The sequence below is a fragment of the Lathamus discolor genome, chromosome 13 (genome assembly GCF_037157495.1).
Source record: "Lathamus discolor isolate bLatDis1 chromosome 13, bLatDis1.hap1, whole genome shotgun sequence".
NCBI lineage: Eukaryota > Metazoa > Chordata > Aves > Psittaciformes > Psittacidae > Lathamus > Lathamus discolor.
Window position 1 is genome coordinate 12,076,436 of NC_088896.1, and position 27,557 is coordinate 12,103,992.

General features: G+C 46.5%; 1 protein-coding gene across 2 annotated transcripts in view; it reads right to left on the minus strand.

Moving 5' to 3' along the window:
- RPTOR (regulatory associated protein of MTOR complex 1) overlaps positions 1-27,557 on the minus strand; it is a 114,552-nt gene that overhangs the window by 42,464 nt on the left and 44,531 nt on the right. For both annotated transcript variants that reach the window (XM_065693373.1, XM_065693372.1), the window contains exons 8-19: positions 25,497-25,597; positions 24,401-24,545; positions 16,843-16,918; positions 15,254-15,355; positions 11,831-11,914; positions 10,402-10,512; positions 6,292-6,366; positions 5,876-5,941; positions 5,068-5,259; positions 3,474-3,614; positions 1,515-1,632; positions 117-257 (exon numbers count right to left, since the gene is read on the minus strand). In XM_065693373.1, coding sequence (XP_065549445.1) covers positions 117-257; positions 1,515-1,632; positions 3,474-3,614; positions 5,068-5,259; positions 5,876-5,941; positions 6,292-6,366; positions 10,402-10,512; positions 11,831-11,914; positions 15,254-15,355; positions 16,843-16,918; positions 24,401-24,545; positions 25,497-25,597 — 1,352 coding nt within the window. The remainder of the gene's footprint in view (positions 1-116; positions 258-1,514; positions 1,633-3,473; positions 3,615-5,067; positions 5,260-5,875; positions 5,942-6,291; positions 6,367-10,401; positions 10,513-11,830; positions 11,915-15,253; positions 15,356-16,842; positions 16,919-24,400; positions 24,546-25,496; positions 25,598-27,557) is intronic.

Below are 27,557 nucleotides of genomic sequence, written 5' to 3' on the forward strand. Positions count from 1 at the left end.
CCCTTGGAGCTGCCAGCTGGACAATCTGGGCTTTCAGCTCGTGTTGTCTGGCACATGGAATTGCCTGGCTTGTACGAGGGATGGGGGGAATGAAAGCATTTTGCAATGTCTCTTACATTCTTCGTTCAAGCTGAGGTTTTGCAAGGACTTGTTCAGGTTGCGAGCGGTGGTAACTGCGCGGATGTTCCCGTAGGAGCTGACAGACCTCAGCCTGGGCGTGCACGGACCGTCCCGCACTGGTGTCAAACTGCCACCCTCTGTGGAGGCAAAATCCAGCAATTGGAGATGGAACCAAAGCACCATAACCTTTTGGTTATTTCCCAGCAAATATATCACTAAAATACTACCAATATGAACAGAATGTAGTCATTGCCCATTAGGCTAAACCAGATTGAGGTGTGACAAAGGATTCTCTGCACACACCATCAGCACAGAGCGTATGTCTGTGCTGTCCAGGCTGTGATTTTGTTACATCAAATCAAGCCAGGTGAGCTGAGCCCTGCCAGTGCCTGCAGACAACCATGACGACTCTTCCCTCCAGGTCGCTGCTGGGCCACTGCCCAGACACTGTGCTAGGCCCCGCTGCTGCAGCAGACACCATTCAGCAGGCAGCATCTGCAGGCTTCTGTCTGCTTCTGCTCATTACATTTTCACATTGTAAAAAGTGTTCTGAAAATGCTGGTTTCCTGACCAAATTTCATGCCTGTTTTCAACTCATATTTTGCCCATGACCTTGTAATTTCCCAAACTCTCTCATTTTCACTCCCGAATACACAAACAGGCTTCAGAGTACTGGTTTTATTTCACTGCAGAGGATACTGCATTATGGTGGTGGGGCTGTTGCTTCCACTGCATCCTACTTATAAATACTTCAGGATTCTTTTGGATAAGGAAAGGCAATATAATAACTGCATGTAACGTTTTTTCCTGCAGCAAAAAGGACAAATGGGGAGAAGCTTACTTTCCAATATGATTCAGTTATTCAGAAATAGGGAGATTAAACCTCTCATTGCAGAGACATCACATGGTGTTGTCTCCAAGCTTCCATTGGAGCAGTCTTATTATCCTTCAAGATTTCCAAGGCACAGAGCAAGGCTGGTTCTTTGTTACATGGTGAGGCTTCTCACAGAGTCAATGTGACACTCAAGTTTCAGGTATAATTTGAGGGGAGGGAAAGGCTGGTAAGCCTGTGTGCTGCTTTGACAGACTTCAACCTTGATCCAAAGGGAATCCCTTTGAATTGACAGGGTGTTCAGTCTCTGCAGCCTGCTGGTGAGCTCTAGCTGTGTTTTAGATGGAGACTCAGCAGAGGATGCACTTCTGCAGTGCAATATATTATAATGCTAAACAGACATTAGAGCTCCCCACTGTGCCACTCACCTTTGTAGCAACGATGCTGTTTGATAAATCACCACCAGCAAGAATTTCACTGTGTTGGGCAAACTCCTTAAATAAAAGTTCCCAAGCACTTTCAGACTATACATTTCCTACCCACAGGAACCCAAACGACCTACCTGGGGCAGCTGGAGAAGGGAGAGGGTAATTCTTCTCTTCCTCCATGAACTGCAAGGCAACTGTGCAGAAATTGCTCTCATACTGAACCACCAGGTGACTTAAAGCCACCACCAGCTCCTATGGAAAAAGCAGAAGTGGGTATTTTATGGTTATGTAGGTCAGAAACAATGGAACAAAAGGAAACACAGGACAATATGGTCATTATTGATGTTATTGGGTGGCTATCTAGACTAATCATTCTCCCTTCACAGGGATGAAAGCCCTGCTTCAAATCTAATTCTAAGTCTACCTTAGCAGGTTCCCACTGCTCTCTGATTTTGCCCAATACTGTCAAAGTGATGCAGTGTCACAGGAAGTATCAAACTGGTGATGAGCACCCAACTCCCTCAGCTCCTGTGATGCACACACGCAGAGTGGGTCTCTTGCAGAACAGTGGTGAGCTGAGCTGAGGATCTGTGCCCTCAGCCCCTGTGGCACAGCCTGACCCTCTCCCTGTGCTGCACAGGCAGAGCACTCATCCTACAGCCTGTCCTGCATCTGCTCTGAGCTGAAGGAAACAGAATGTGACAAGAGGCCCCTGGGGACATGGCTCAGCTCTTCCTCCAAGAGCCCCAGTGTTTGACTCCTGCACTGAACCGCGCAGCCTCGCAGTGCCCTGCAGCGTCAACACTACGATGGTGCCTTCAAGGGATCACCAGCCCCTTCGTGCTCATTCTCAGAGCTGCAACCTGAGAACCTGAATTACCGGGGAGGGTAGAGAAGGTGAAGCTCAGACCATTGGTTAGGTACCATGTGCCAGGCTCTTGGAAATAGCAAATGGAAGAGGTGGAGAGCTGGCTTTGGTTGCTGCTCTCTGTTCAGAGGACTAATCTCCAAAAGGGAGATTTATGACTCTCAAAGAGCACACAGTGACGTGCAGTTCTCCTGAATTAAACTGATTAAATGCTGGAGCAAGACAACAGAAATTAATCCTCACAATGCTGGTGACAACTGTCAGGGTGTCGATGTTCCAGTAAGTAAACACAAGCACTAGGACACCTAAGTACACCCACAGAACAATCTAGAATGTCAAAGTCTACTTAATGCACTATTGATGTACAATGGCAGGCACATCAGAAAGTGTGATTCCCCAGAACCTGGAGCAGTCTGTCACTGTCCTTATGGCCTCTAAAAGCAGCAAGACCTTATTACTGAACAGAGCTCCCAGGTTCTCTCCTCAGCACTCTTGCTCCCTCCCCTTTTCTTCCCTCAGCACAGCCAGACTCCATGTTTCTAGCAACACTATTACTGTTTCATTTAAAACCTGAGCTCCTGTAATGTCAAATATTGCAATTAGAACAGTAATCAAAAGAAGAGCATTATGAGAAGAGTAGCCCAGCAAGACTTCTCGGAAGTTTCTGCACCTGAAAAAGACTTCGGTGAAACTGCTCTTCTTCCTTACCCATCTTCACATTCTCTTTAAGTAAAACAATAGGATATTTAAATTCCCACAGAAATCTGAGATTGCTACTCCTATTTCAGGCATTTGCTTAGTGGAATTGAGCTAAATCAGAGGTCCACTGTTAAACAGCAGAAACTTTTTAATCTCAACAACCATCTTGTCAACACCTGGATACTACAACATGCTCCGCTTGTGTTACTCCTGTCACTAGGCTCCTTCTGGAATGTTGCAGTATGTGCACTGAGAAAGGGCAAGTGGATAAAGCAGCACCCAGAAGGCTGCTGCTGGTGACCTCCCTGAGCATGAATGAGTACGAGGCTCAGTGCCAAGCAGGGCCACAGCAGGGGCTGATGCTGCTCCTTCTGCTGGTGGTGTCACAGTGTGTCTCACTTCTCAGCAGGAATGGGAGTTAAAAGAATTCACAACAAAGCAGATACTTCCAAATGAGTCAAGCTTATGGAAAAGTCTATTAAATAATGCATGCTCTGATACCCCTGTGCCACCAGCCCTTCCGTACCTTTCGAACCATGGGGCTCCCATCATTGATGAGCTGGGCCAACATCATGGCCACGTTGTGGTCAATTGTGGTGGAGTGATCGGTCCGTTCAGCAGAGTTGCCCACAAAAGTTCCCAGTGCAAAGACTGCAGCACAGCGAACCTGGGGGACACAAACACTCATTAGTATTTCCCTTGTTTCCAGCGCAAGGTTTGCCAGTGGGATTGTTTTATCCCCACAAAAGGCATCTCTGGAAACCTGGACTACTGTGTCAGACAAATAGTGAGGGTTAAAGGGGAGCCCGTGGAGAGTAAAAGCCAAAACAGATTCAGCAGAGCACTGAGTTTTAAGTATTCACAGATGCAGGAATATATTTAATTTCCCAGAATACTCAGTGACCTTCCCACGGGTGCTTTTTCCAGTTGACGTTGCCTAGAATATTAATTAACAGGAATAAGGCAGATGAGGAGTTACTGCCGGGATGTGAATCTTTAACAGGAGTTCTGAACTAGAGTCTTTGGCTAAGGGCTTACAGAAAGGTAGAAGATGATGGAAAAAGGCAAAGGAGAAAAGAGTAGCTCAAATCAGGATGAACTTTGCCAGATCAAACAAGGAACAGAGGGATCAGACGGTTTGGTGATCTTACAGCTTGCCTGGGCACAGCCTGCAGACAGTGGGACATGGTGCAACTGGTAACTGCAGGATGTACTTTGTGAAGTAGAAACACCCACCCGCTGTCTCAGAGTGGGTATGCTGGAAGGATGGGTTAGCCTGGCCTTCACACAAGTGCTTATAAAATGGAGGAAAGATGGGGCCAGGGAAAGGAGGTGGAGGATCATAGAATCCCAGACTGGTTTGGGTTGAAAGGAACCTTAAAGCTACTCCAGCTCCAACCCCTGCCACGGGCAGGGACCCCTTCCACTGGAGCAGCTTGCTCCAAGCCCCTGTGGCCAACCTGGCCTTGAGCACTGCCAGGGATGGGGCAGCCACAGCTTCTCTGGGCACCCTGTGCCAGCGCCTCAGCACCTTCACAGGATGCAGGACAGAGCCTGAGGGTAGAGGGGAACTTCATCTTTACTCGCTGCACGTTAGCAGTGGTGTTTATCTCCAGGCTGACTTCTCCCACATGCGATGTAATTTCACCAGGGTCTGACAGGCTCTGTCAATCACAGCACACAAACCACCTCTCTCTTGGAGAGTTTGTCACAAAGGTAGAACACATTGAATTAAAGATGTATTTTCACACATAGCAGGAGGACAGCTCTCATGCTTGGGCAAAAAGACCAGAGGGTTTTTTGCAACACACAGTGTGTTTTGGGACCACATTTTTAACAAGCTTCTGATATGCAAGCAAGCAAAAATTATGGTGTTCCCTAACTTTGGAGACACAATCCCAGGGCTCCCAGGCTGTATGAACTCCCCCTGCATTTCTGTGGTTAATTCTCTGGCAGGCCTTTTATGATTTAAATCACCTTGAAGAAACAGCCATGAGATCCTTCAGTGAGCCAGACACAATGGTAAGGCTCTCGAAGCCCTGGTTTTGCAAATATTTCCATAGCCCTCTGCTGCAATTCTGACAATTCCAGTGGTGTTCAGTTGAAAAGTGGGATTTTACCTCAGGAATGGGATCTGAGAGGAGGCTGTAGAGCTTCTCGTGAGCGCTGTCCCTCACACCACACCACCTGGCTGAGTCAAAGTTCTGCCAAATGCGGCCCAAACAAATGGCCACCCACTGACGCAGGAGAGGATGTGGATCATTCAGCTGCTCCAGGCAAATAGCAATCAGGTTTCCTTGAAGGCAAGCTTCCTACAACACAAATCAATGCCATTTATTTCGGATGGCAACTTCCCACCTCATCATCAAAAGAGATTATTTCTGAAGTAGACAGGAAATCGAGAGAAAATAATTATCTGGTGGTTGTATATCGGTTTTGTTATAAAATACCATCTGGAAGCAGCGTGAAGGGAAGGTCAACTGCACACTGCTAGAGCTGGTTAAGTAGCTGAGTAACAGAAATGCTTCCTGTAACGCATAAAGCCTGTTTTTTTCCCTTGTTGGAAATACTCCTTGCACCTGTCAGAGCCCCAGGGTTTATGGCTCACTCCATATCCTTCCCAAGAACTTTACAACAGCCCTCGAGTTCCCACTTGACAGGAACCAGGCACTATTTCTTAGTGTGCTGCCTGGAGGAGTACTTGAGTGACTTGTGTCCTTAACCTCCATGTCCAGGTGCCAGGCACATAATGTGTCTGTCACACCTCCAGGTCAATCTTTCTTCTAATCCACACAAAAAGAACATAAAGCAATCTTCTAGTCCAGTTTTCCAGGGCAGGGTTGTGCTTTAATACCTGTTTATCAAAGGCAAGGCACAATGCAGAGAAGAGGCAGGACAGAACGGAGGACAAGAGATGCTGGGACTCACCTGTCCTGTGTTGTAGTTGTTAACAATTACAGCCAGGATAAACGCTGTCATCGTCCTGTGTTCAGCCTTAAACAACATACAACTCCTTGTTAGAAACAGGTCAGAGGACAACTATATCCTGTGCTTTCTGAGATGTGAGATAGTTCTAAGTGCAGTCTGTAGCACATTAAAGGAACAGGAGAGGGGAAGCTTGAATTTTCTTATCACCCAGCCCTGTCAGTAGTTACACCCGAGACACTTCATCAGTGTCTTCCCCAGCCACTAACTTGGTGATGACCCTCCCGCAGAGCACAGGGTGCTGTGGGAGTTGGGGGGCAGCCCTGTGGTAGCACCAGCTGTATCAGAGCAGCCCCAGGCAGGCCCAGGCAAGCTAAGCAAGTGCTAGGAGAGGTGGAGTGAAGCTGACTTGTTCTTACAGGCATATACGGGTCTGCCAGAACCGAGAGGAAATACTTGTGTCCGTTGTCCTTCACAAGGTCAGCTTGGCACGACTGAAAAATGAGACAAAGGAAAACACAGTGAGTACTCCAAGGCGGGAGTGCTTTCCCTCCAGTGATGTATGAATATTTCACATCTTCATCATTTTTCTCAAATCTTGTTTTCATTTGAGAAGCAAAGTAAGGCACAAGCAACCGAGCCCCAGCAGGAGCAGTGCCGAGAGGGCAGAGCAGTGCAGGAACCCTCTGCCACCCCAGTGCAACCACAGCAGCTGAGAATGTGCCCTCCTGCTTTGGAGAAGACTTAAACTTGACATCTCTGCCCTTCACTAAACCCTCACCAGCATTTGAGAGCACCACAAGCAAAATCAAGGACGAATCTGTTTGTTTGCTTTTACACTTAACAGAACGAGAATTATTTCGTATTACATCTTCTAAAAGCCCCTGCTCTAATTCCCCCCCTTGATTTCCAATCCCCGGGACATGGGAGGTGCAGTTCAATAGCACCGAGAGGTTCCTTCTGTGTCAGTGTCTTTGTGTCACTGAGCAAGCTGCTCTAGTGGAAGGTGTCCCTGCCTGTGGCAGCGGGTTGGAACTGGATGAGCTATAAGATGCCTTCCAACCCAAACCAGTCTGGGATTCTATGACTGCAGCTGATTTTCCAGCTCGGCCGGGCAGCCAGGATGTGAGAGTGTTTTGGGAATGGTCAGTGGACAACTCCTGGACACTGCCACATGCACTAACCCAGCCACACATTTCCCTTACAGCAGCCCACATCACCGAGTGGTTACCAGTTAATCCATGAGGAGTGGGGGGATGGAGGAGGAATTATTCACTCTTTAGATATTCATTCCCTATATTCAGCCCAACCCCCTGCCTACGCAGGGGTAGATTTTGACAAGAAGATTTCAACTCATCTACACAAACGAGACCCATCACTGTTTTATTTGGTCAAGTGCTGGCGTGTATTACAGCGGTACAACAGGAGCATGTAGCAGCACGATCTCCTACTACACACAAACACTGCAGAGCAACTCCACTGTCTCTAAAAGCCTGTAAGGAGAACAATGCAGGTTTTCCCAGGGCAGTATCAGCCGGGAAGCACGTGGCACACACCATGGTTTTGCTAACACACCAACTCAGCCTTCAGGTTGACATATTAGGGTCAAACTGAGCGAAGACATACTACAGAAGTGGAAATTTAAGGGAGGAAATACCGGCTCCGCAGCCAGCTCCCCAGTGACGGTGGTTCTATTGTATGCTTTACACCAGAGACAGGATCATCTATTTTTCATCAGATGTAGAAGGTGAAGGAGGAAACTAATTGTTGAAAGGAGGGGGGATGGCAAGATAGAGATGCAAGAGAATATCTTATTGCTGAAGGGAGTGAAGATGCTGGCTCTGGCAGACCAAAGAGCAGAGGGGATGGACTGATGCCAGGCTGCAGCTCCAAGAGGCTTTCCTGACTTCTGTGTAATGCAGTACAAAACCCAGCTTCCTCTCCCCCCCTTACTTTTCCCTCTCAGCGTGAACACTTTGTGTTTATTGCAAAACCCAATCCCTTCATGGCAATGCAGGCAAACAGAAGGCTGCCCATCTTCACTGTGCGTTTATTGTGCTGCCACTGGTACCCGAGTACCTGAGGCTCGAGGGTGGGAGGCAGCGTCTATGCAGGCAGCAGACTCGCTCCAGCCCTCCCTGCTGGATCTTGGCAAAAGCACACAGAGTCAGCATCAGCAACACCTCCTCCTCAAGGAATAGGCAGCTACACTTGTGAATAATACTACAACGTGACCAAAACAAGCTGCAGCTTGGTGTGAAAGTTCAGAGCTTACATAAAATAGGACGTTCCCAGCGCTGGGGAGGGATGAGAGCACAGATCTCCTCTTTCTCCTTCATATAACACGTGCTGTGTAACTCATCCCTAAAAACCTCATTGGTTCCTGGAATGCAGCAGCACTGCCACTGCTCGGGGTGGCCTGGGTGACCATGATGACCAGTAACACCCCCCAGGTGGGCACATTATGGGATTACCAGGGAATACTTAACCTGAACATCTGTTTTAAATGCAAGATCAGAAATGGTAGCCACACATCTGGAAAGCAAGGATACTATTTATGTCACTCTATTGCTTTAAAAAGCGTGAGAAATGTTTGGTTTCTATTGGCTTCAGCCAGCTCTCTGGAGTGGTAAGATCTCTTTTTCACTGTCCCACTTCAGCAGTGTTCACACTTTCAGTTCTCTTTAATGTGCAGATTTTTTGGTCTTGCTTGAATTCCTGACTATGATCCTTATTACAGGCAGGGAGATTTTGTTCCCCTTTAAAATCAAGTATTTCAGATTCAGAAGGTGCTGTTTACCAAACGTTACCTATGAAGCCTACAGAAGACTCTTAACCTGGGAACCACACAACGTGCTCACAATGATTCTGGCTTCTGTTAGATGTGTTTGAAACTGAATTTGTTTCCAATATACATGGGCAAACCTTGTGTCATCAGAGGGGGAAAAGACACATCTGTATTGATACTGAGCATACAAGAAGAAAGTATTCTTTTTGCTTTTGATATGACAACATACTTGCTCCCCGTATGCTCTGACAGCTCAAGATGCTGCATGTCCCCTCCCTTGGCACACTCGTTGCACTGTCCTGGAGCTGCCCTCTCCTCCCTTCTCCCTTCCACCACTTGGCTGTGGAGCTGGAGAGTGAAATGGTGGCAGAAAATCCAAATCCAAAGTTTAAGAGGCTAAAAATGGGGGGAGGCATCAGCACAGAGCACAGGAGGGAGCAACACTGATGGTGGCAGGAGGGAAAGAGCCCTCTTGATCAGCTTCCCCATGGGAAAGGGTGATGGATGGTGTGACACACCATGTACATTATACATGAGCCTACTCAGAAACCTACCTGAGGCTGAAGCATCAGCTGCAGAGAGGCATGCATCAAAAATGAGCTTTTCAAGAGTAGCTCGAAGATGAACAGTTTTCATTTTCTTTGCTTTCCAAAATCCTCTTAGGATGTTAATGAAAATGTATTTATAAAAGTAAACCTGACAATATCAGATCAACACGGGGGAAAACTCCAACACCAGCAGTATTATTCTCCATACTGAAATATGGAAACACGGAAGAAAGAAAACAAAAATAACCCCTCAAATAGGCAAGATCCAACTTCTGCAAACAGCTCAGACCCTTTCACGTCCCTTACAACCATGCCTGCTACTAACTGTGTGCACCACTCCTCATAATTTTATACTGCTCAAATAACTGCACCCACCAACCACCGAGTCATACATGTAACTGTACAAATTCACCAGCAATCACTTACCTGCTTTATGATGCATTTTAAACCCCACAACCAGGGCTCTGGCTAAGGCCATCCTCAAAAATCAGGGCTCAGCCCGAAAGGTACAAAATATTGTCAAGAAGACCAAAATCATGGAGCCATGCTAGAAATAACCTGTGCTCTGGGGGGTGAATACTGCTCTGCCAACCATCTGCAATGCATCAGATGCATTCATTTATAAATCCTGTTCCAAGTCCAAAGTCATCAAAAATTACTGCTATTTCTAGAAAAATTCTGTCTGAATCCTGAAGTGATACAGAATCAGAGAATCCCAGTCTGGTTTGTGTTGAAGGAACCTTAAAGCTCATTCAGCTCCAACCCCTGCCACGGGCAGGGACCCCTTCCACTGGAGCAGCTTGCTCCAAGCCCCTGTGTCCAACCTGGCCTTGAGCACTGCCAGGGATGGGGCAGCCACAGCTTCTCTGGGCACCCTGTGCCAGCGCCTCAGCACCCTCACAGGGAAGAGCTTCTGCCTAAGAGCTCAGCTCAGTCTCCCCTCGGGCAGGTTAAAGCCATTCCCCTTGGCCTGCCCTTACAGGCCCTTGTCCAAAGCCCCTCTCCAGGTTTCTTGTCAGACTCCTGGGAAGCTGTTGTAAGGTCTCCCTTGATCCTGGTCTCCAGCTGCTGCAGTGTGTTTTTGAAGTGCCCCATGAGAAACTCTCAAGTCTAAAGCAACTGGAAAAAGTGGAGATGGGGAGAGGGGGAAGTGGCTGGAACCCAAAAGAAACAGCCAAGTTCAAAATACTTACACTGTCGACTGCCAGAATTTTGGCCCAGATGAAGACCAGGAGAGGCCTCAGCTCACGAGCTGAACTCTGGAGCAGCTTCAGCACATAGGGGAAGATGCCGACGGACAGGGCCTGGGGGGGCAGAGAACAGCAAACACTGGTTAACCACAGAGGAGAAATGTGGCAGAAAACAATTCCATCCATTTCCAGCAGGGAGGGGATCCCTCTGCATCCCTCTGCTGCTCATTTTCATCTTGGATGTCACCAGATATTTTCAGACTCATTTGCTCCATGGAGACTCAGAGCTAATCTAGCGTTCGCTTTCGCTCCTTCCAGCCTGGGCTATTTAATGTTCACGATACGCTGCGCTCTCCTCAGACGGGGCCATTTGCTCTCACAAGTAAACATATTGCAAAAGCTCAGTAATTGCAGCCTTCCCACTGGAAATTAAACAGGCTTCTTGCCTTGCACAGACTTTTTACCCTGCTTTTTCTATGGGAGCAGAGGCTCTCGCAGGAGGATGTGCACCACGTTGAGAATCGCACTGATTGCTGTCACATTTTGTCAAGTGCAACGTAAAGGACACTCATGGTGGGGACTGTGCTCACAGCACTGGGCTTGGGGGGTTACATCTGAGCCCCAGTGAGGTCTATAGAGCACCTCAGAGCCAGAGCAAAGGCTGTGGCTGAAGTGCAGCTGTGTTTTGATCCCCAGTGTTTATAATCCAGAGGTCTTAAAATCCCCTTTAACACGTATTTTCTTCCTACCACAGAGGGCTAAGCTGTCTGTGAAGCTGCAGAAGGGAGTCTTGGCTGAGATGGAGAAGGAAAGCAAAGAAAACTGCTAAAAAGTCCCATCATTGAGCTATTCCACGACCAGCTGGTGGTTTGTCTTCATTACTTTTATCAACAAATAGCTCCATTTACAAGTGTTTGAAACCACTCCTCTGTTTAATTCTTATTTATTATCTGCACTGCGCTAGCCACTTTCCCAAATGCAGAAGGCAGCTGCTGCCTTCTCAGAAGAGCTTATAAAATCCAAAGACCAAACAGATAAAGGAAGAGATGAAAATGATGCAGGCAGTAAGCTGAGAGAGCAGATGATAAACGTACGTGCTCTCTTTCTGTTATTTATTTGACATGACAAACCTTCTTATTTGTCCCAGATGTTCCCTCCTGTTTTGTCCCTTACAATATTTTACACTAAACTATTCCCAAGGAACAACTCCTTGTTTAATGCAAATGAACAGCTACCCAGCCTCTCTGATTAATACAAACCACTTTTCTTTTAGTGATGCTCGCTCCATTTCACACACATGAACACATAAACCACTGGCCATTTGTCAAACCGGTGGAGTATCTTCCCCATCTTCCTCCCATAAATCACTTGTATTTATCCCTTACCCTGAAGTAAACCCGACATTACAAGACAACAAACAACATTCACGCACCAAACTAACGGCCCAGGGACCCAGGTCCAAAAACCTTCCCAGCAAATCCAGAGCCCGCAGCCGGTGAACCTGGCTCAGCAGCACCTGCAGAGGACAGGGAGAAGGGTTATTGCAGAACAAATACATATCCTTGTGAGTGCAGACCGATGTAAAAGGACCTCAGGGCTGCTCCATCCCTTGGAACAAGCATGGTCTGAATGGAAAAGGCCATTGTTCAGACAGGCTGAATCAGCCCAGCTCTCTCAGCCTGTCTCCAGAGCTGCTCCAGCCCTCACAGCATCTCCATGGCCTCCTGTGGACTTGCTTGAGCCTGCAAACATTTTCCTGGGAACACAGTTATTCTCCATCTCCACATCATTGCTCCACTTGTTCTCTCTGCTAATTCCTCTCTCAAGAGCAGTGGCTCCAATGAAGCAGCCCCTGTGGATCTCAGATACTCTCAGTGTTCCACCCGCCTCTCCCCAGCAAAGCAGGAACGTGACTGTATCTGCGGGAAGGATCCAGAGGTGAGGAAAAGGCTCAGCCTGCCATTACTCAAAAGAGCTCAGGAGCAGAAAAAGAGGCTTTGCTTTCCTTGGCAATCGATGTAAGAGACTTAAGAGGGAAGCAAAAGGTCACATTAGTCGTTAATAAAAATCTCATTAAACTGGAGTCTGACAACGCTAATGAGGTGGTAGTTTACTGGCTTATACCCACCCCAGTGTGAAATATTAACAGGCAGACTTTCAGTTCTTAATCTCCTTAACAGATGTAAGATATTGGAATGCAACATTTAATCCTCACTTTAAATTGAGAAACATCCCTCAGCACGGGGCTTGGGCTGAGAGACTCGCTGATTTAGCTCCCCAATTCCATCCCATTCTCAGTGTTTTTCCACACTGCATATTCAAATTAAATTGTTTTTTCATGTTTGCTATTGAAGAATAACTAAATGACTTGGCTCATGGTTCATACTATCAATGAGTGATGCTAAAGATGTGCAGAAAGAGTCCAGAAGAGGACAACAGGAAGATGTGTTAACCACTGCAACAGTTTCACCCCTGAGTATCAGAGCTCAGGCTCAGGTCATAAGAGAAAGGATTTTGGTCGCCCTGCCCTAGTTGGCACCAGCCTATTCCATAAACTCACTACAGAACTTGGCGTGATTATCAATGTGCTTTAAAGGTGCCCAGCACAGGAATAACAGGGGCAGCTGGTTGAGATTAAAGCAGTGCTAGAAACCAGGGCACAGGAAGCTGAAAGGACAGAGAGGAGCATGTTGGACACTGGGTGCTTAACGCAGGCAACGGGAGGCACAGGGATAACAGTGCTGCTGGCCCTGACCTTCAGAAACAAGTAAATCCACAAATTCTGTCAGAGCTGGGGAAAACCAGATGTAATTGAAAAGCATTGCCAGGTGACAATGCAAAGCCACTTCTCAACAGTGCCTGCATCCCACAGACCCCTTAACCAAATCGTTTCCTATTTTGAGGGCTCCGTTTTGTTATTTTTAAAACCCCAAAAGCCACCAGCCTCTCCCAGGCTTCTCTGTTCCCACTTTCCCAACTGATCTGCACAATAACTTGAAGCCAAAACTGACACAAGTTCTAGAGACTTGGGTGAGGATGGGGGAGTCTGTGCATGACTTATGAACCTTTACTGAAATGATGGACTGGACAAAGCACTGCCTCATGTCCCACCCTGACGTCTGTACAGCTCTGTTCCTGAACAGAGGATAAGGAACCTAATAACGTCCACACGCACAGGTTAGAGATTAGCCAGGACAAAAGAGGGTAGTTTAGAAATAAAAGTCGATGTTTCAGCAGGCATCTCCAAGCAAACACAGGATGGAAGAAGGAGATTGCAGCAGTGCTGTCCCCATGGCTGTCTGTGGGGCAAATGCTGCTCTCGGCCACGCACACTGGAGATGTTGTGGTAGGAGGCACCTCCATGAGAATGGAGCATCTGCCACTCAGGCTGTGCTTACACCAGCTTCTCTTTGCTGACTCCTCTCTTCTCTGAACCAGGACAGTACCTGAGTGCAGCCTGTCCCATGCACAGCAAGAATTCAACATGGAAAGCAACTTCTGGAAGTCAATTAAAAGGCCATTTACAAAGGACCATTTCCCTGTCTGTGACAAATCCATGCACGGCTGGCAGCAGGGCCCTGGCACTCAAGTATGGTCTTTTCCCAGGGGCATATCCAAATGGAAAACAGAATCAGCCTTTGTTAGACTACAGCAGCATGGTCTAAGCACACTCTTAAGGGATCAAAGCAAAAAAAGACACCCCAAAGGGGTCTGAGATGCCCTTCCTTCCCTCTCCTGATCAGTTGGTCTCCGATTCAAAGTACCTCAGACCTGTCACCAAGCAATCATATTCCACCATACAATTAATATGCTGTAATTATAAGAATAATTATGTTGTCCTGGCTCATTTTGCTCCAGGACATGAAGCAGGTTCCTTTGCCAGCTGACCTCTCAATTCCACTGCAAGGTTAAGCTCCCTGCAGAGCCCTCTCCAGCCAAATAGTTCACTGGAAAGCAGCAAAGTTGGTGCTAGAGCAGAAGCCTGCCTTCTCCCATTGCAGCGACAGAGATAAACCCTACATCTCTTTATCCAGCTGATCTCCCAAGGCTTGCGAGGCTCAGGGAAATTAAGATTTGGTTTTACAGAGATTGATGGTGCTGTCAGTCACAAAACAAGCTGGTAGCTAACAGAGGGCAGGCAAGTCTTCACACATTTAGTGAAAGGAATCACATATCCTTGTACAAGAGACTGGAACCACGGTCCTTCAAACAGAAAGAGCTTAAATTTTGCTGCCTGGTACAGAAGAGACCTCAGCTGCTGTGACAAGGGTTTATATTTCTGTCAATACAAGCTCCTAGGGAGGAGAGGGCAAGAGCAGATGACAACTGTAATATGTGCCTTGCCATAAAATATTGTTTGAAATGAGGGGTTCTGTTTCTAGTAGATTTACTTCTCCTTTATACTTATGAACTTTGTCTAGTCTGAGCAAATGCCTACCAGAACTCTACATTCCTTCCAGGCATGGTCTTCAGAGACTTGTTTCAGCATCCCATTAAGGGGAACACTTTCCAGACTGTACCAGAGAGATAAAGGAGCCATTTCCAAACTATTTACAGCACAGTAGCTTCACTTTCTGAAAACAGAGAGAAGATAAAAGTCTCTGCCTGGTGGAGCTGGCATACAAGAGGAGATACTACAGGAGAACACAACAAAGATGGGCTACTCTGTGAAAAAGTCTTGCTACTTCAGAGAAAGGAGGAGGCAGCAGAGCCTCATACTGATACAGAGTGAAGGTATGGGGGAAGAAAAGCACTTGGCCTTCATCTGCACAGGTCCAACAAACACCCAGTCAGCTGCAGCTCATCCTGCAGGAGCCCACGTGGTTTCCGTGCCCGCTGGCACCCGGGCTCTCACCTGCAGGACAATGGGGAGCTGCTCCGGGGGGTTGCGGTTCTCCACACCCATGGTCAGCCAGACCTGGAATGCCGTCAGCTGCTCCGCAAAGAAGGGGCTGTGCTGTTGGAGCAAGGACAGGAATGCAGACTTGAGTTAAAAACAAAACCAAACACAGTGAAGCCAACAGTCTCAGCACTTACAGACTCACACAGTTTATGGTTTCCAAAACCTATTTCTTTTAGTTGACACACATTTCATAGAATCCCAGGGTGGTAAGGGTTGGAAGGGACCTTAAAGCTCATCCTGTTCCAACCCGCTGCCATGGGCAGGGACACCTTCTACTAGAGCAGGTTGCTCCAAGCCCCTGTGTCCAGCCTGGCCTTGAGCACAGCCAGGGATGGGTTACTTGGTGAGATCTGACATCCTGCAGCACGTTTCAGTCCTGTGAACCTGCTCAATGCACAGAGCATCTCCTGTCTCCCAACACCAGCAGTGACCTGCCCGTCACCTGATATTACTCCCCAGAACACTCTACTGCGCAGCGCACACTCGGATGGTCCCTGGGCACACCAGCATCCCCTGCCAGTGCAGCAGTGCCTGAGGAAACGCTCCTTTTGTCATCCATCATCCCAAATATGTGGTGCAAGCTGAGTCTGAGAAATACTGACCAAAGCACACAGCAGCTGCCAGCTAGAAATCCACAGGGAACAGAAACCGAGTGGGAAGGAGGCAGGAGGGAGATGGGAGGAGGGAGAATGAACCAACCCAAACTCGCCAGAGGCCAGTGGCTCCCCAGGCACCCTCCTCCACCAGGTTATCGGATTTTCCAGATCTGACTAGGCAAGAACACCTAGAGAATACGCAGGAATCAAACACACATGGTTTATGATGTGCTGCTGAAACAAACCAGCCCTGAGGAGATTGCTGATCGCTTTATGCAGGGCCAGGCTGGACTCTCAACCCGCAGCGTGGCTGGTGAATGGATGGCAGCAGGTAAAGGTAATGCTGTGACTCACCCGGCCTTCTGATACCCTGGACACCGAGAGGTGTTTCTGCCAGCCTGGATATGAACCAGGCTGACTAAGCCCACAGCGTCCCTTTCCCTGCCTTGCGCTGAGCAATTCCTCCCAGGATTACCGCTGGCCAGCAGCAGCTCACCTCCTCTCCCTTACAACAAATCATCTTGATGGGCATAAATCAAGAGGTTTGAGGGCAAGATGTTGATTGGAACACAAGAAATCCAGAGATGTGTCTGCTCCATCATTTGTCACAGTGCAGAGCTGAGCCTTTTCCACTCCCTCCCAAACCAACAGCCAAACTTCCTATCCCCGTAGGTGTCTCAGAGATGTTCCGCAGGTTAATACTTGTCCCCTCTCTGCAGAGCAGGCACCTACATGGTGTTAATCACACTGGATTTTAAATGGAAGCATAAGGAATAGCTCAGAAGAGGACTCGAGCCCAGCCAGCTCACAAAGTCCGAGCTGTGACAGCATGTTGATAGCTCTACCCACTGTAACTTCTAGGCAAAACATGCAAGAAATCACATCTGTCACTGAAAACCTGCTTTAAACTGGGCACACAGGATGTCAAGGCATCACCCAACTTACCCTAAAGGCAGTTCCTTCCTCTATAATTGTAGGTAATTGGGAAAGGCAAATATCAACTGCAAGGTCCCAAGCTTGCCTAGAGGAGAAAAGGTGAGAGAAGGAAGAGAAGTTATCACAGGTTAGTCCTAAGTAATATCAAGGTAAACTTAAATCCTGATCATACAAGCATGTGGACAAAGCAACGTTGTCCGAGTGGCTTAGAAATGCTTAATATTCCCTTCTTCTAAAGACAAACACACCATATGAGAACTATTCAGATGAACAGCGAGAAGGTCTGGTCCAGCATCAGGCTGATGAACAAAATGGGGGCAAGGTAAAGAGATCCCTGGCTGAAGTTCACAGACCCTGGTCCTCTCTGTGATGCAGAGAGAAGCCAGAGTGAACTGAAGTCCTGTTATACACCTGTCCTCATGCAAAAATAGATGAGCTCAACCCTGGATTAGCTCCAACCCACAACCCTCCAGCACACCCCTCTGTACGGACCCAAACCCTGCCTCACTCTGTATTCCGGTCACAGGAGAGCAGCTGAGGTAGATGCATTCCTGCTGATGGGCCCTCCAGCCCAAAATTCATGGATACACCTACACCAGTACCTTAATTCCCCCTTTTCACATCCTCCACACCGCTGCCGTGTCACTGCACACAGCGCTGAGACAAGTGACTCTCTCTCCAGTAATCTAATTCCGAGCCGGGTTTTGCATGGCAGCCTCATTACAGATCAGCTCTCCATGAGTCACCCCAGGACGCGCTAAGCTAGGAGAGGAAACACTGAAAGATTTCTGTTTTCACACTTATCCCCTATACTATTTAAGGGCTGAAGTCTTGTAATTGGCAATATTTTAGTGCTACAGTTGTCACAGCACGTAAATTACACACAGTGGCCAAGGAACCTGATTCAGTGCAAACAAAATGTGCTACAGTTTGCTTCAACAGCCTCACAAACTCAAAAACCAAACTAAAGTCCATGCATTTAGTCTCCAACATTCCTAACACACCTCTAGAAAGTGAAACCGTTACTTTTTACCCCAGAAACAATTAGCCTACCTCTATCCATTGATGTTTCACACACACTTCTCACTTTAACATATGAATTAGTGCACTCTCTGAAGGGCTGAGCTAAACCACCATCCGCTGGGTTTCTGACATAGAAGGAACTAATTTGCTCCTCAACCACATTTGCTCTTCCATGGCTCATGGCCATCATGTGGTAACATCAATACACTGAGCAATGTTTCTTCTCCCAGGAACATTTGCAGACATGAGGCCATAGGTGATAATCAATACAGTGTGCTTTAGTTACCTGCTCTAATAAGTTCCTAAATCACACTGTTTGGAGTCAAACAAAGCCTTCCATTCGAACAACCACCACATGAAATCCATCCAATTAGTCTAACTGGAGGCTGTTCTCAACTGAAAACCATCACCCCAATTAGACGGCAGAATAAACTTAAAGGCTCCTGTATTTTTCCTCCAGATTCAGGAGATGCAGCTCGGTTTAGTTGCCCCAGACCTTGTCCCTCTGTTTCTCACCTTCCACTTGACAATGTGCTGCCAATATAATTAAGAGGCAATCAAGAGATAATCGAAGCATGGCAAGAAATACTCCCCACATGCTCAATAAAGACCCATGCTGCAGAGAAACTGTTTACACAGAGCTGATGAAACAGTTATTCCTGGTTGTGGCAGAGGCAAAGTCAATTAGCGCAAATACAAAGATCATTTCCTTCAGGTAAAGAAGGAGCATTTCTGACTTACAGGTTTCTTGGAGGAATGGGCACCAGCACCTACAGAAATTCTCTCAAACACTAAAACCCATCAATACTTTGTGCCTTTGAGAGACGTTTTATTAGACAGGAGAAAGTTTAGAGATCAGGGACAACCAGTTTGATTTTGGCTGTCTATAGAAGGGTTCTGCACAGGTCATTAGACTGCAGAGGCACAGTGCTAAGATGCCGAGCTCCTCACTGTAGGTAAGAAGCACTAATGCCACTATAAAAACATCCAAAGCAGCCCTGCAAGGCCAAATCTCAAAGGTTTTAAGTGTTATCAGAAAGAAGAAACTAAAATTTAAAAAGATATTTTAGATTAAAACAAAATCGTTTTATGCTTCCAAAACCAGCCAATGCAGCCACGAGCATTACTCAACCTTTCCAAAGAGTAATCACCAACGTGAAGTCTTAACATTACTGCTTACCCAATCTAGTGTTGCTGAGTAACACCAGCTGTGAAAGAGACTTGAAGTGATTCTCCAGCCTTTCAAACCAGCCCAGCACATGGCTTGTAAGGCTTTAGGTTGCCCATGAGCTGCCCCACAGGTAACTCCCTGTGTTGGTGATGGCATTAAACAGCATTACAACAATTAAAAGATTCAAAACAAGCCCCAGATGAATGGTAAAGGACTAATGCCATGGAATACATGAGGGAAACAGAAGGGGAAAACCACTTGTTACAGTCATTGTGAAAATAATGGCTGGTGGTGGGAAGGAGGAGCAGTGATTGACTGTTTTAATATGCCAGGGGGAACCAGAGAGGTGGGTACACCACAGACCTGCTCACTAAACTAATATTCCACTTCAGCACACAAACAAGAGATAAATTATGGAGCAGCAGTGAACAAGGATGGGTGGTGTCGCACCCTCCCAGTGATTTATGAAAGCCAACCCAAGAGATCACTCCTGCTCTCCCTTCCCTGCAGAGACTGCTGTTTGCAAAGCGCTGTGGAAGATTTGTTTTCACCACATCAGGTACCAAAAAGAGTTTGGCAATACCCCCACATCGTTCTTTCTTCTCTTCACTGTGCCCATCCAGCAAGCCTGGGCCCCCACCACGACAAGATGACACTATCCATGGGGCAATGACCTGCTGAGACACTGCAGTGCTCCAACTGCACTACGTTATGCTACTAAAGAATGGGGGGGGGTGTGTGTGTGTTTGTTATACTATGTTATCCTAATTGCTCTGTAGGTACAACAAATGGATGGAGCACGTGCATAAGAAGAGAGAACACCTCTCCTTTGCACCCCCTGTTAAGTCGGAAGCTATCACACACTTAATGTAAGGTTACTCAATGCACAAGATGCAAGGGATCACCCTGCACAAGGATACTGCACTTCAGATTACATGAAAATTAAAAATGAAAAGGCATTTTCCATAATTCTACAATAAAAATTAAACAGGGAAAGAGCTGCCCCGAAATCCATCATTAACTCCTCCCACAACACAAATACTCATCTACTTTGTCTCTGTATTCTAATTTCAATTTCTCTTACCCTTCAGCACAAAGTCCCTATTCATGCACCCCCAGACTCCATCTATCCCCACTCAGCCCAATCCCAGCTTCATTACAGCAGGAGCGATGAAACTCTTAATAATTTAACGTGAGCTCATCCAGTGCCTTTATTGCTTGCCAGAGGTGCTGCACAGTTTGGACTTTCAAGCAAGGAACAGACAGCTGAGAGCTCCAGCTCTGCTCGGTGACTGCTTGATGGGGCAAACCCAGGAATCAGCTGGTAATGGAAGCCCACAATGACACTCTAACCACGGAAATGAAGCACAGCTGGGGAGGTGAGCATTAGTCTTCCTTCAGCCACATGTGTGGTGGGACCTGCAGAACAGGAAAGCACCTTTCCTGACACTTGTTTCTGGGCTGAGTCAGTGTCTGATGCTTTGAATCCTCGTATCACATGTTTTTATAATGTATTCTTATTAACATTCTCTCTTCTTCCAGGAACAGTTTGTAACATACTGCACCACACAGGAGATTGGTGAAAATGAGTATTTCTTACTGGGACAGTCATGCTGAGGAGCCACCAAAGAGTACAGTTCAGCCACGGCCCCTGCTTGACTGGATGTCGGACTTCGGCTGATTCTCCTGCTCCTCAGGGACACTGGGAACTCCCAAGGCCCCTCCAGGGGTCCGGCTGGAAGCTGCTCAGACACAGGTGTCTGCGAACAACTGTTATTGCTGTGAATACTTAGTACAACTCTGAAACCCTCCTTTCTTCTACCAATGCATTCCCCTGTGCTCTAGACACAACTTAAAGCACATGCTTTGCTATTTTTCCCCTTGTCTCCATTATACTATCCACAGTCCGCTAATGGGTCTTGGAGATGTTAAGACGAACACACAGACACACAGAAAACTCTGGTTAAAATTCAGTGTAATCTGAATTAATCTCATCCTTCAAATGCCAAGCAGTTCCAAATACCCTTTTGAACAATCCCTCCTTGCTGCCATACACAGCCTCTCCCTGTAGCTCAGAGACTCCCTTCTCTGAGCCAGTCGAGCAGCCCTGCATCCATCCTGCCACACTCTCTCAGCTCCTCTCCCACCTTTAATTGTGTTGCTACATAATGGTTTTCTTTGCAGCCAGAATTCCAAGCTTATTTTATTTGCAGTGTGTTATGACTTACTTCCAACCCGAATCTCATGATCACTGTACACGCTAGTGCAATATTTCTATAATGGACAAATCAAAGCTCTTCCAAAACATAATTAAGGTACTTTGTTTTAATATATGACCTGTGTTAGGAGGTATTTCCAAATGCATTATTAGGTCCTTTCAAAGGCTGTGAATATAACTTGCTGGCAACAGCAGTAACATATAAACCATAATCCATCACAACAGAGATGAAGATGCTGACAGAGCATCAGGCCTCCTATTCTTATTGCACAATAGAGGGAACAACTCTGGAAGCCGAACAGTACAGCCGATCAATATATATTAATATTAATACCTGTATTATAGTAGCGCCTGCAGCAGTCAAGAACCTACAGTGCGAGGCACTAGGCAAACACAACCCACAGCCTGTGCCCGGGAGGGTTCATGCCTGAACAGGTGAACCAGAGAAAGCCAATACAATAAGAAAGACACAACGGGAATATGTCAGAGCCCAACAGAGAGGGCAAGGTCACTGAGATGAGCTCTCCTGATTCCTAAACACAGTTCTCTTGCTGAAATGAAGAGACTGGCAGCTTGTGGGTCAGATTTTCCCTTAAAAGTTTTCACTCTTCCTCAACTACTGGGGTAAAGCCGGTGATGAACAGGGAGGTGACAGTGGTCTCCCAAGCGAGTTGATAGAACAACAATTGTATAGGTCAGAATCATTAAAAGTTGCTTCCAAAGGGCTAAACCAATGGAACTCCGACCCCCTGCAGCCCCCGTGCTCCTGTACCACCAGGCCAGATCCCCGGATCATGAGACGTTTGAGCATGACTCCAGGGAAACACCCAGTTCCAGTCACTACCCCGGCTGTGAACGTGCAGAACAGCTTGTGTCCAACAGCACAACAGACATAACAGAGTAATCCCACAGTGCCTTTGTGAATGGAGAAGAAAAGCCCAGATGAGCCCCCAGAGGATAATGGAAGAGAAGAGGATATATGCACATATGTACTGGGGAAGCTATAACAACACACCACCACTTTGACTGTGAGCAGTAAGTTAAAACCCAAATGAGCATTGCTGACAACCCAGAAGCCAGGACTCACTCCCCAGAACACTGTCTGACATGCTGGGAATGGAAAAAATTAGTGAAGGACCTCAAATAAACCAGCAATCAGCAAACCCTTGCTGCATCATCCACCATGCAACGATACGGATGTGGATTCAATGCAATCACCAAGTCATGTTGGAAGTCTCCCTCCTTTCCAACACTCCTTTGGCCAACTGTCCTGCCCTCCAGTCACATCACCGAGGTTATCTAAACACTAAAGTGGGTTTGGAGGCTGCAGATCAGGGATCCATTAGAAAATTCTTGAATGAAAGGTGACAGATAAGTGACTATTTTTAGAAAACATTTAAGCAAGCCCTAAATTAGTTTCTAAATCTGTCCCTGCTGAAAGTTCACACTAATGAACTGAGCCACCCCTGACAAAAGTGGAATTTTCCCTTTACCACATTTGCTTCCAACTGCACATTTTTTGGAGGACACTGAATAAAATGTGTCAAAGGATTCTCTGCTCACTGGCTGCCTGCTTTGCGTGTGGAATTCACAAGGAAAAGAGCCTTGTGGGTGACTTCTGAGAGTTTCTTCTTCTGGTAAATCCTAAAAAGTAGTGATGATGCTGTTAACCTGTGGTATGGTCTGGGGAGCTTTACAGAGGTATTTACAGCACCATTCTGCAGCAGGAGAAATACAGTACAAGCAAGGAATGGACATCTAGAATCCATCACGCTACCATGTAGCTCCATAAGATACAGAACAAGATCCAGGGATTTCATTCCTGTGGTTCAGCATGTGAACAGCAACACCAACTCCACGTCAAGCCATACTCTCATAGGAAACCAAAATACAGGCTTTTAATACGCTGGCAATAAGAATGAATTATACTCCCATGAGGAACTGGAAATAGAGGCTTTTAATATGCTGGCAATGAGCTATAAATAACTCCAGAGATTTACTGGTTTAATTTCAACATTTCTGCAGTCGTGTTCCACCTTCTGCAACATGGTTCTGCTGCTTGAGATGAGCCACATCCAACAGCAGCATCACCTCAGAGCCACCATCTGAACTCTGGAGGCTTTTCTGCTCCTCACTGACAAACAGCCCAGTCCCTCATGTCACGCAAGGTGAAGAACATAATTCGCTGGGTACAAGCTCGCAGCACACTTAGTGAGGCTGCCCAGCTCCAACTACTCCATCCGAAGCCTCCTGTTGCCTCCACGCTCTTCAATAATTAAAGCAGCTTCACAATTGCCAGCAAACGCCTCCGCAGCGATAGCTTCCACCTGCAACTGCTGGGGGGACTCTGTCGTTAGCTCGGGGAAACCATGCCATGATTGCTGCTATCAGCCCTGCACTGATCACCACCACTCCATACATTCATTTTCCTCCACAATTTTATGGAGGAAACACATCAAAAGTGCAGGCAGATTAAGCCCACTCAGCTACCTTTACCTGTTGTTTTATTAGCCTTTTAGCATGCTACCCAGCTATCATGATCTCCTACAGGAACTATGATAGCTTGACTGTACCAGCTTCTACTTAGCCAAATCTTGTACTGTTCTATTCTTAATCATAGTGAATAAATAAAAGCCAACATTTTTGGTATTACTGTTATTTTTATTATTATTGTTCACGGGACATTGGTTTGACAGTCAACCCCCCCTTTAAGAGCTTTTCAATAATGGTGCCACCTCCATTTCCATTAATCATCCTAAAAGCACCACCAAAAGTTGATGAACTCTGCAGCAAAGAATTTCTTCTACTTCAGCATCCCAAGTTAAGAATTTTTGTCCCTCAAGTCCTCAGCTCTCCCCACCCTTCCCAATCTGTGATCAGCTTTACTTTGGGAAAATAAAGGTAGCAGATGCCCAACTCTTCTATTTGGAGGGAAAGACTGGAGTGACCTGATGCTGCTGTATCACAGAACTGCATTATAATCATGTATGCACAGAGACGGCTATAATGCTGCCCCAGGCTGTTTCAGTTTTGATCCCGGCTAAACCAGCAAAGCACTGTGCAGATTTCAGCAGTAACAACCTTTCATGAGTACAGAGCCCGAAATCTCCTCAAGGCACCAGCACGTGCCTCTGAAACCACTGGCTGTCACTTACCACATGGCGTGCATGTAGGTGGGAGGCAGGCGGGGGCTGCTCACCGGGGTGCAGTTGTAGGATCTCATAATCCTTTCTGCCAAGAGAAAGTTCCGAAATAAACTGGCCACAAGCAGGTCCTGCCTGAAGAGCTTCTGGAAAAGGTCTGCCAAGAGAGCACGTGAGTTACTGGGGGGGTGTGTCCATAGCTTCAGTGCTTCAGGTAACATGCAAAAATCGATTAAAACACAAAACCATGTTAACATCTAATTCCAGTTCGATGGACTCTACACCGGCTCTGCAGTGACATGATATGACAACTGTCAAAAGGAAATCCTGCCTCTGAGTTCCCTTAAAGCAACACAGCAACTCTCCATTTTACATTAACAGAATCAAATACTTTTCTATATCAGGTTCTTTTTGGCCCTTTTTTAGATAAAATTCCCTTGTTGGTGTTTCAGCCCGAGTTTTCGGAAGTTACTGAGGGAGAAAAGGACCTCTGTGTACTATTGAATCAAGAACTACACACCTGTAAACTGGCAGTTGGCTGTGCTTGTAAGAAGCCAAAATGAATCCTAAAAGATAGCAAATGTGCTGTCTTCCATAGAAGAAAAGATGAATTTAGGTAGTGCTGAGCATCAGGAAGAGTGTAGCTGGAAGACTGTTCACACATTTGGCCACCCATGCTCCAGAGTTACCAATTCAAGGCACAACAGGGATAGGAGAAATGGGATGAAGTTACTGGTGGGGAACCCAGGCTGCCTTACCAGCAAGGAGGAAAGAACCCTTTATTTGTGATACTAACAAAGGCTGGAAGAAAACAGATTGCTCTGTACAAGTACAGCAAGAACGAGAATCATTCAAGCTTAAAGCAATCATGTTAGCACTAGAAAAAGCCCTTCTGGTTTCTAATGATCAGGTTGCTGAAATGCTTCTGGTAAAATGAGTGAATTAAAAAGTTTAACTAGCCTTGAGATCCAGTCTGATCTGTGCTCTCCATAGCAGGCTTTCATTTTCTCCTCCTGTCAGTGCCTCATTTATCTCACTCTTCACCCTTGTACTGTGAATAAGTGATGCTCGCTCCTGAGCAGACTCGGTTCGCCCGCCCAAGCCTTACCTCTAGGCAAGACATTCCAGGCGATGGTGTCTGTGATAGCGGTGAAGATCCAGTTCAGCTCTCCCAGAGGGGTCCTCCTGTCATTCAGCCTGCCCGGGATCCTACAATGGGGAAAAATTCCATCTCCTATTAAACCCACATGTTTTGAGACACGCACCCATGCACATCTCTGAGGCTCAATCAAGGCCCACGGAATAATTCCAGACCTTAATTCTTCACAAAGAACTCATGTTGTTGACAGACTTCCCTTATCCAAAGTCCATTACATTTGAATTTGCTTGGGAGATGAACTGCCAGATAAAGGATGATAAAGCAGGAATCATTTACAGGTAACTGAGCTAAAGGAAAATGTCTGGGAAGACATCACAGGGGTGATGTGGAGCTCTGAGATGCAATGGAAATGCCTTTTTTCTTCTGAAGTACCACCTGGCTTCATTTTATCCATTATTCACTTCTTCCTGAAACGTTTAATAATAAATATTACAAACCACTTGCTCACCACCTGTAACATCCCTGTGTAAGAATTCCTGAGGGATCATATTCCAGGAAAAAACAATTATTGTTTTTTATACATTTATTATCCCAAGCACCGACCCACCATTCAGCAGTGGTGGACAGCGCTGTCCCACCAGGAAACTTGCTGTTCCCCAGGATCTTGCTTTTGTAGACTGAAACAAGTCATCCAGGAGCTGAACAAAGATCTCATTCTGTATCTGCTCACCAGTGAGCTCCAAAGACACTACAGGACCAACATGTAATCTGATTTTTGTGACTGCAGAGACTGAAAATCAGGCTGCCTTGACCAAAAATCGATGCACACAACACTGTCTAAAGGAAGAGCTGTAAGCTGGTCTTCAGCATCTCTCAGCTTCTGCCTCCAGCCTGACCAGCTTTCCTCACTCACTTCCTAATGCTTATTTGCTTCTCCTAGAAACACAAACAAGAAGAAAAAAACCCACCCACCCACAGCGAACAGACTCATCCTGGGCTCTCTTATTAACACTCAGACACTCACATAGCAAACACAAACCAGTGCTCTCAAGCAGAGCCTCTTTCCCTTGAGAAGGTACCCAAAGAGGATGGGGAAACTTCGGAAACATGCACCCAATCCAGTAAGACATCCTATGATTTAATCCCAACACACCCCAGCTTCCCTTCTGGAACAAGTTTCAAATATTAGAAGTATCAAGACAAGCTACATGAAGCACTTTCTCTATAGCAACTTACTCTCCCGCTCTGTACAGCAGCAGCAGTTCCACACAGGTTCAGATGAAGCATTTTCCCTTGTATAAATAGTTTCTAAACCAGCCCGAAATTAACATCTTATAAAGAATTCCTGTCTGTCTTGATATCAGAGGAAAAACCTACATCTCTGAGCCAGCATTTGTTAACCGAGCCCCAGAGCAAGCGGAGGGAACCCAAGGCCGCTGCTCTTGTGAGGATCTCACATCAATATTTGCATTGCAGAACACCCTCTGCAGCATTTCCAAGTCAGAACATTATTAAGTAGACACTGAAAAGATCTTTGGCAAGATCCCCAGCAAGCCAAACGCTGAACCTAAACCATCTGATGGCCACTTCCAAGGCAGTTTGAGGTCACTTGACTTGTTATTTCTGTATGGTTCCACTACACAAACACACGTACTGTCATTTTTCAGGTAAAATACTTTGGATGAGTACATTTCCCTGTACAACTTCCTCTTTCTTCTTTTCCTTTCTGTCTGGGCACGCATCTACAGAAACAGAACGTCACAAGGCTCCAGAAAGTCTTTTTCCCCACGAGGAACATTGCTGTCGTCCTCGTATCACTTCTCCTGATGTCTTTCACATTAAGCTCTGACAATCAGCGAGAGCCTTTGACAGTGAGGACAAAGCAGACCTCATCTGTAAAAACTATTTCTGAGGGAGGGGAAGAAAAGGGAAAAAGGGCAGCACGTCCCAGCTGCTCGCTGCAATTGAACGTCTCCAGACTCTCAACTGTTTCTTCCATCAACTTCCCGACAGATGCCTTCACTGAGACCTAAATCCCAGCAGTCTATTGTGCAAAGTGAGGACTACAAA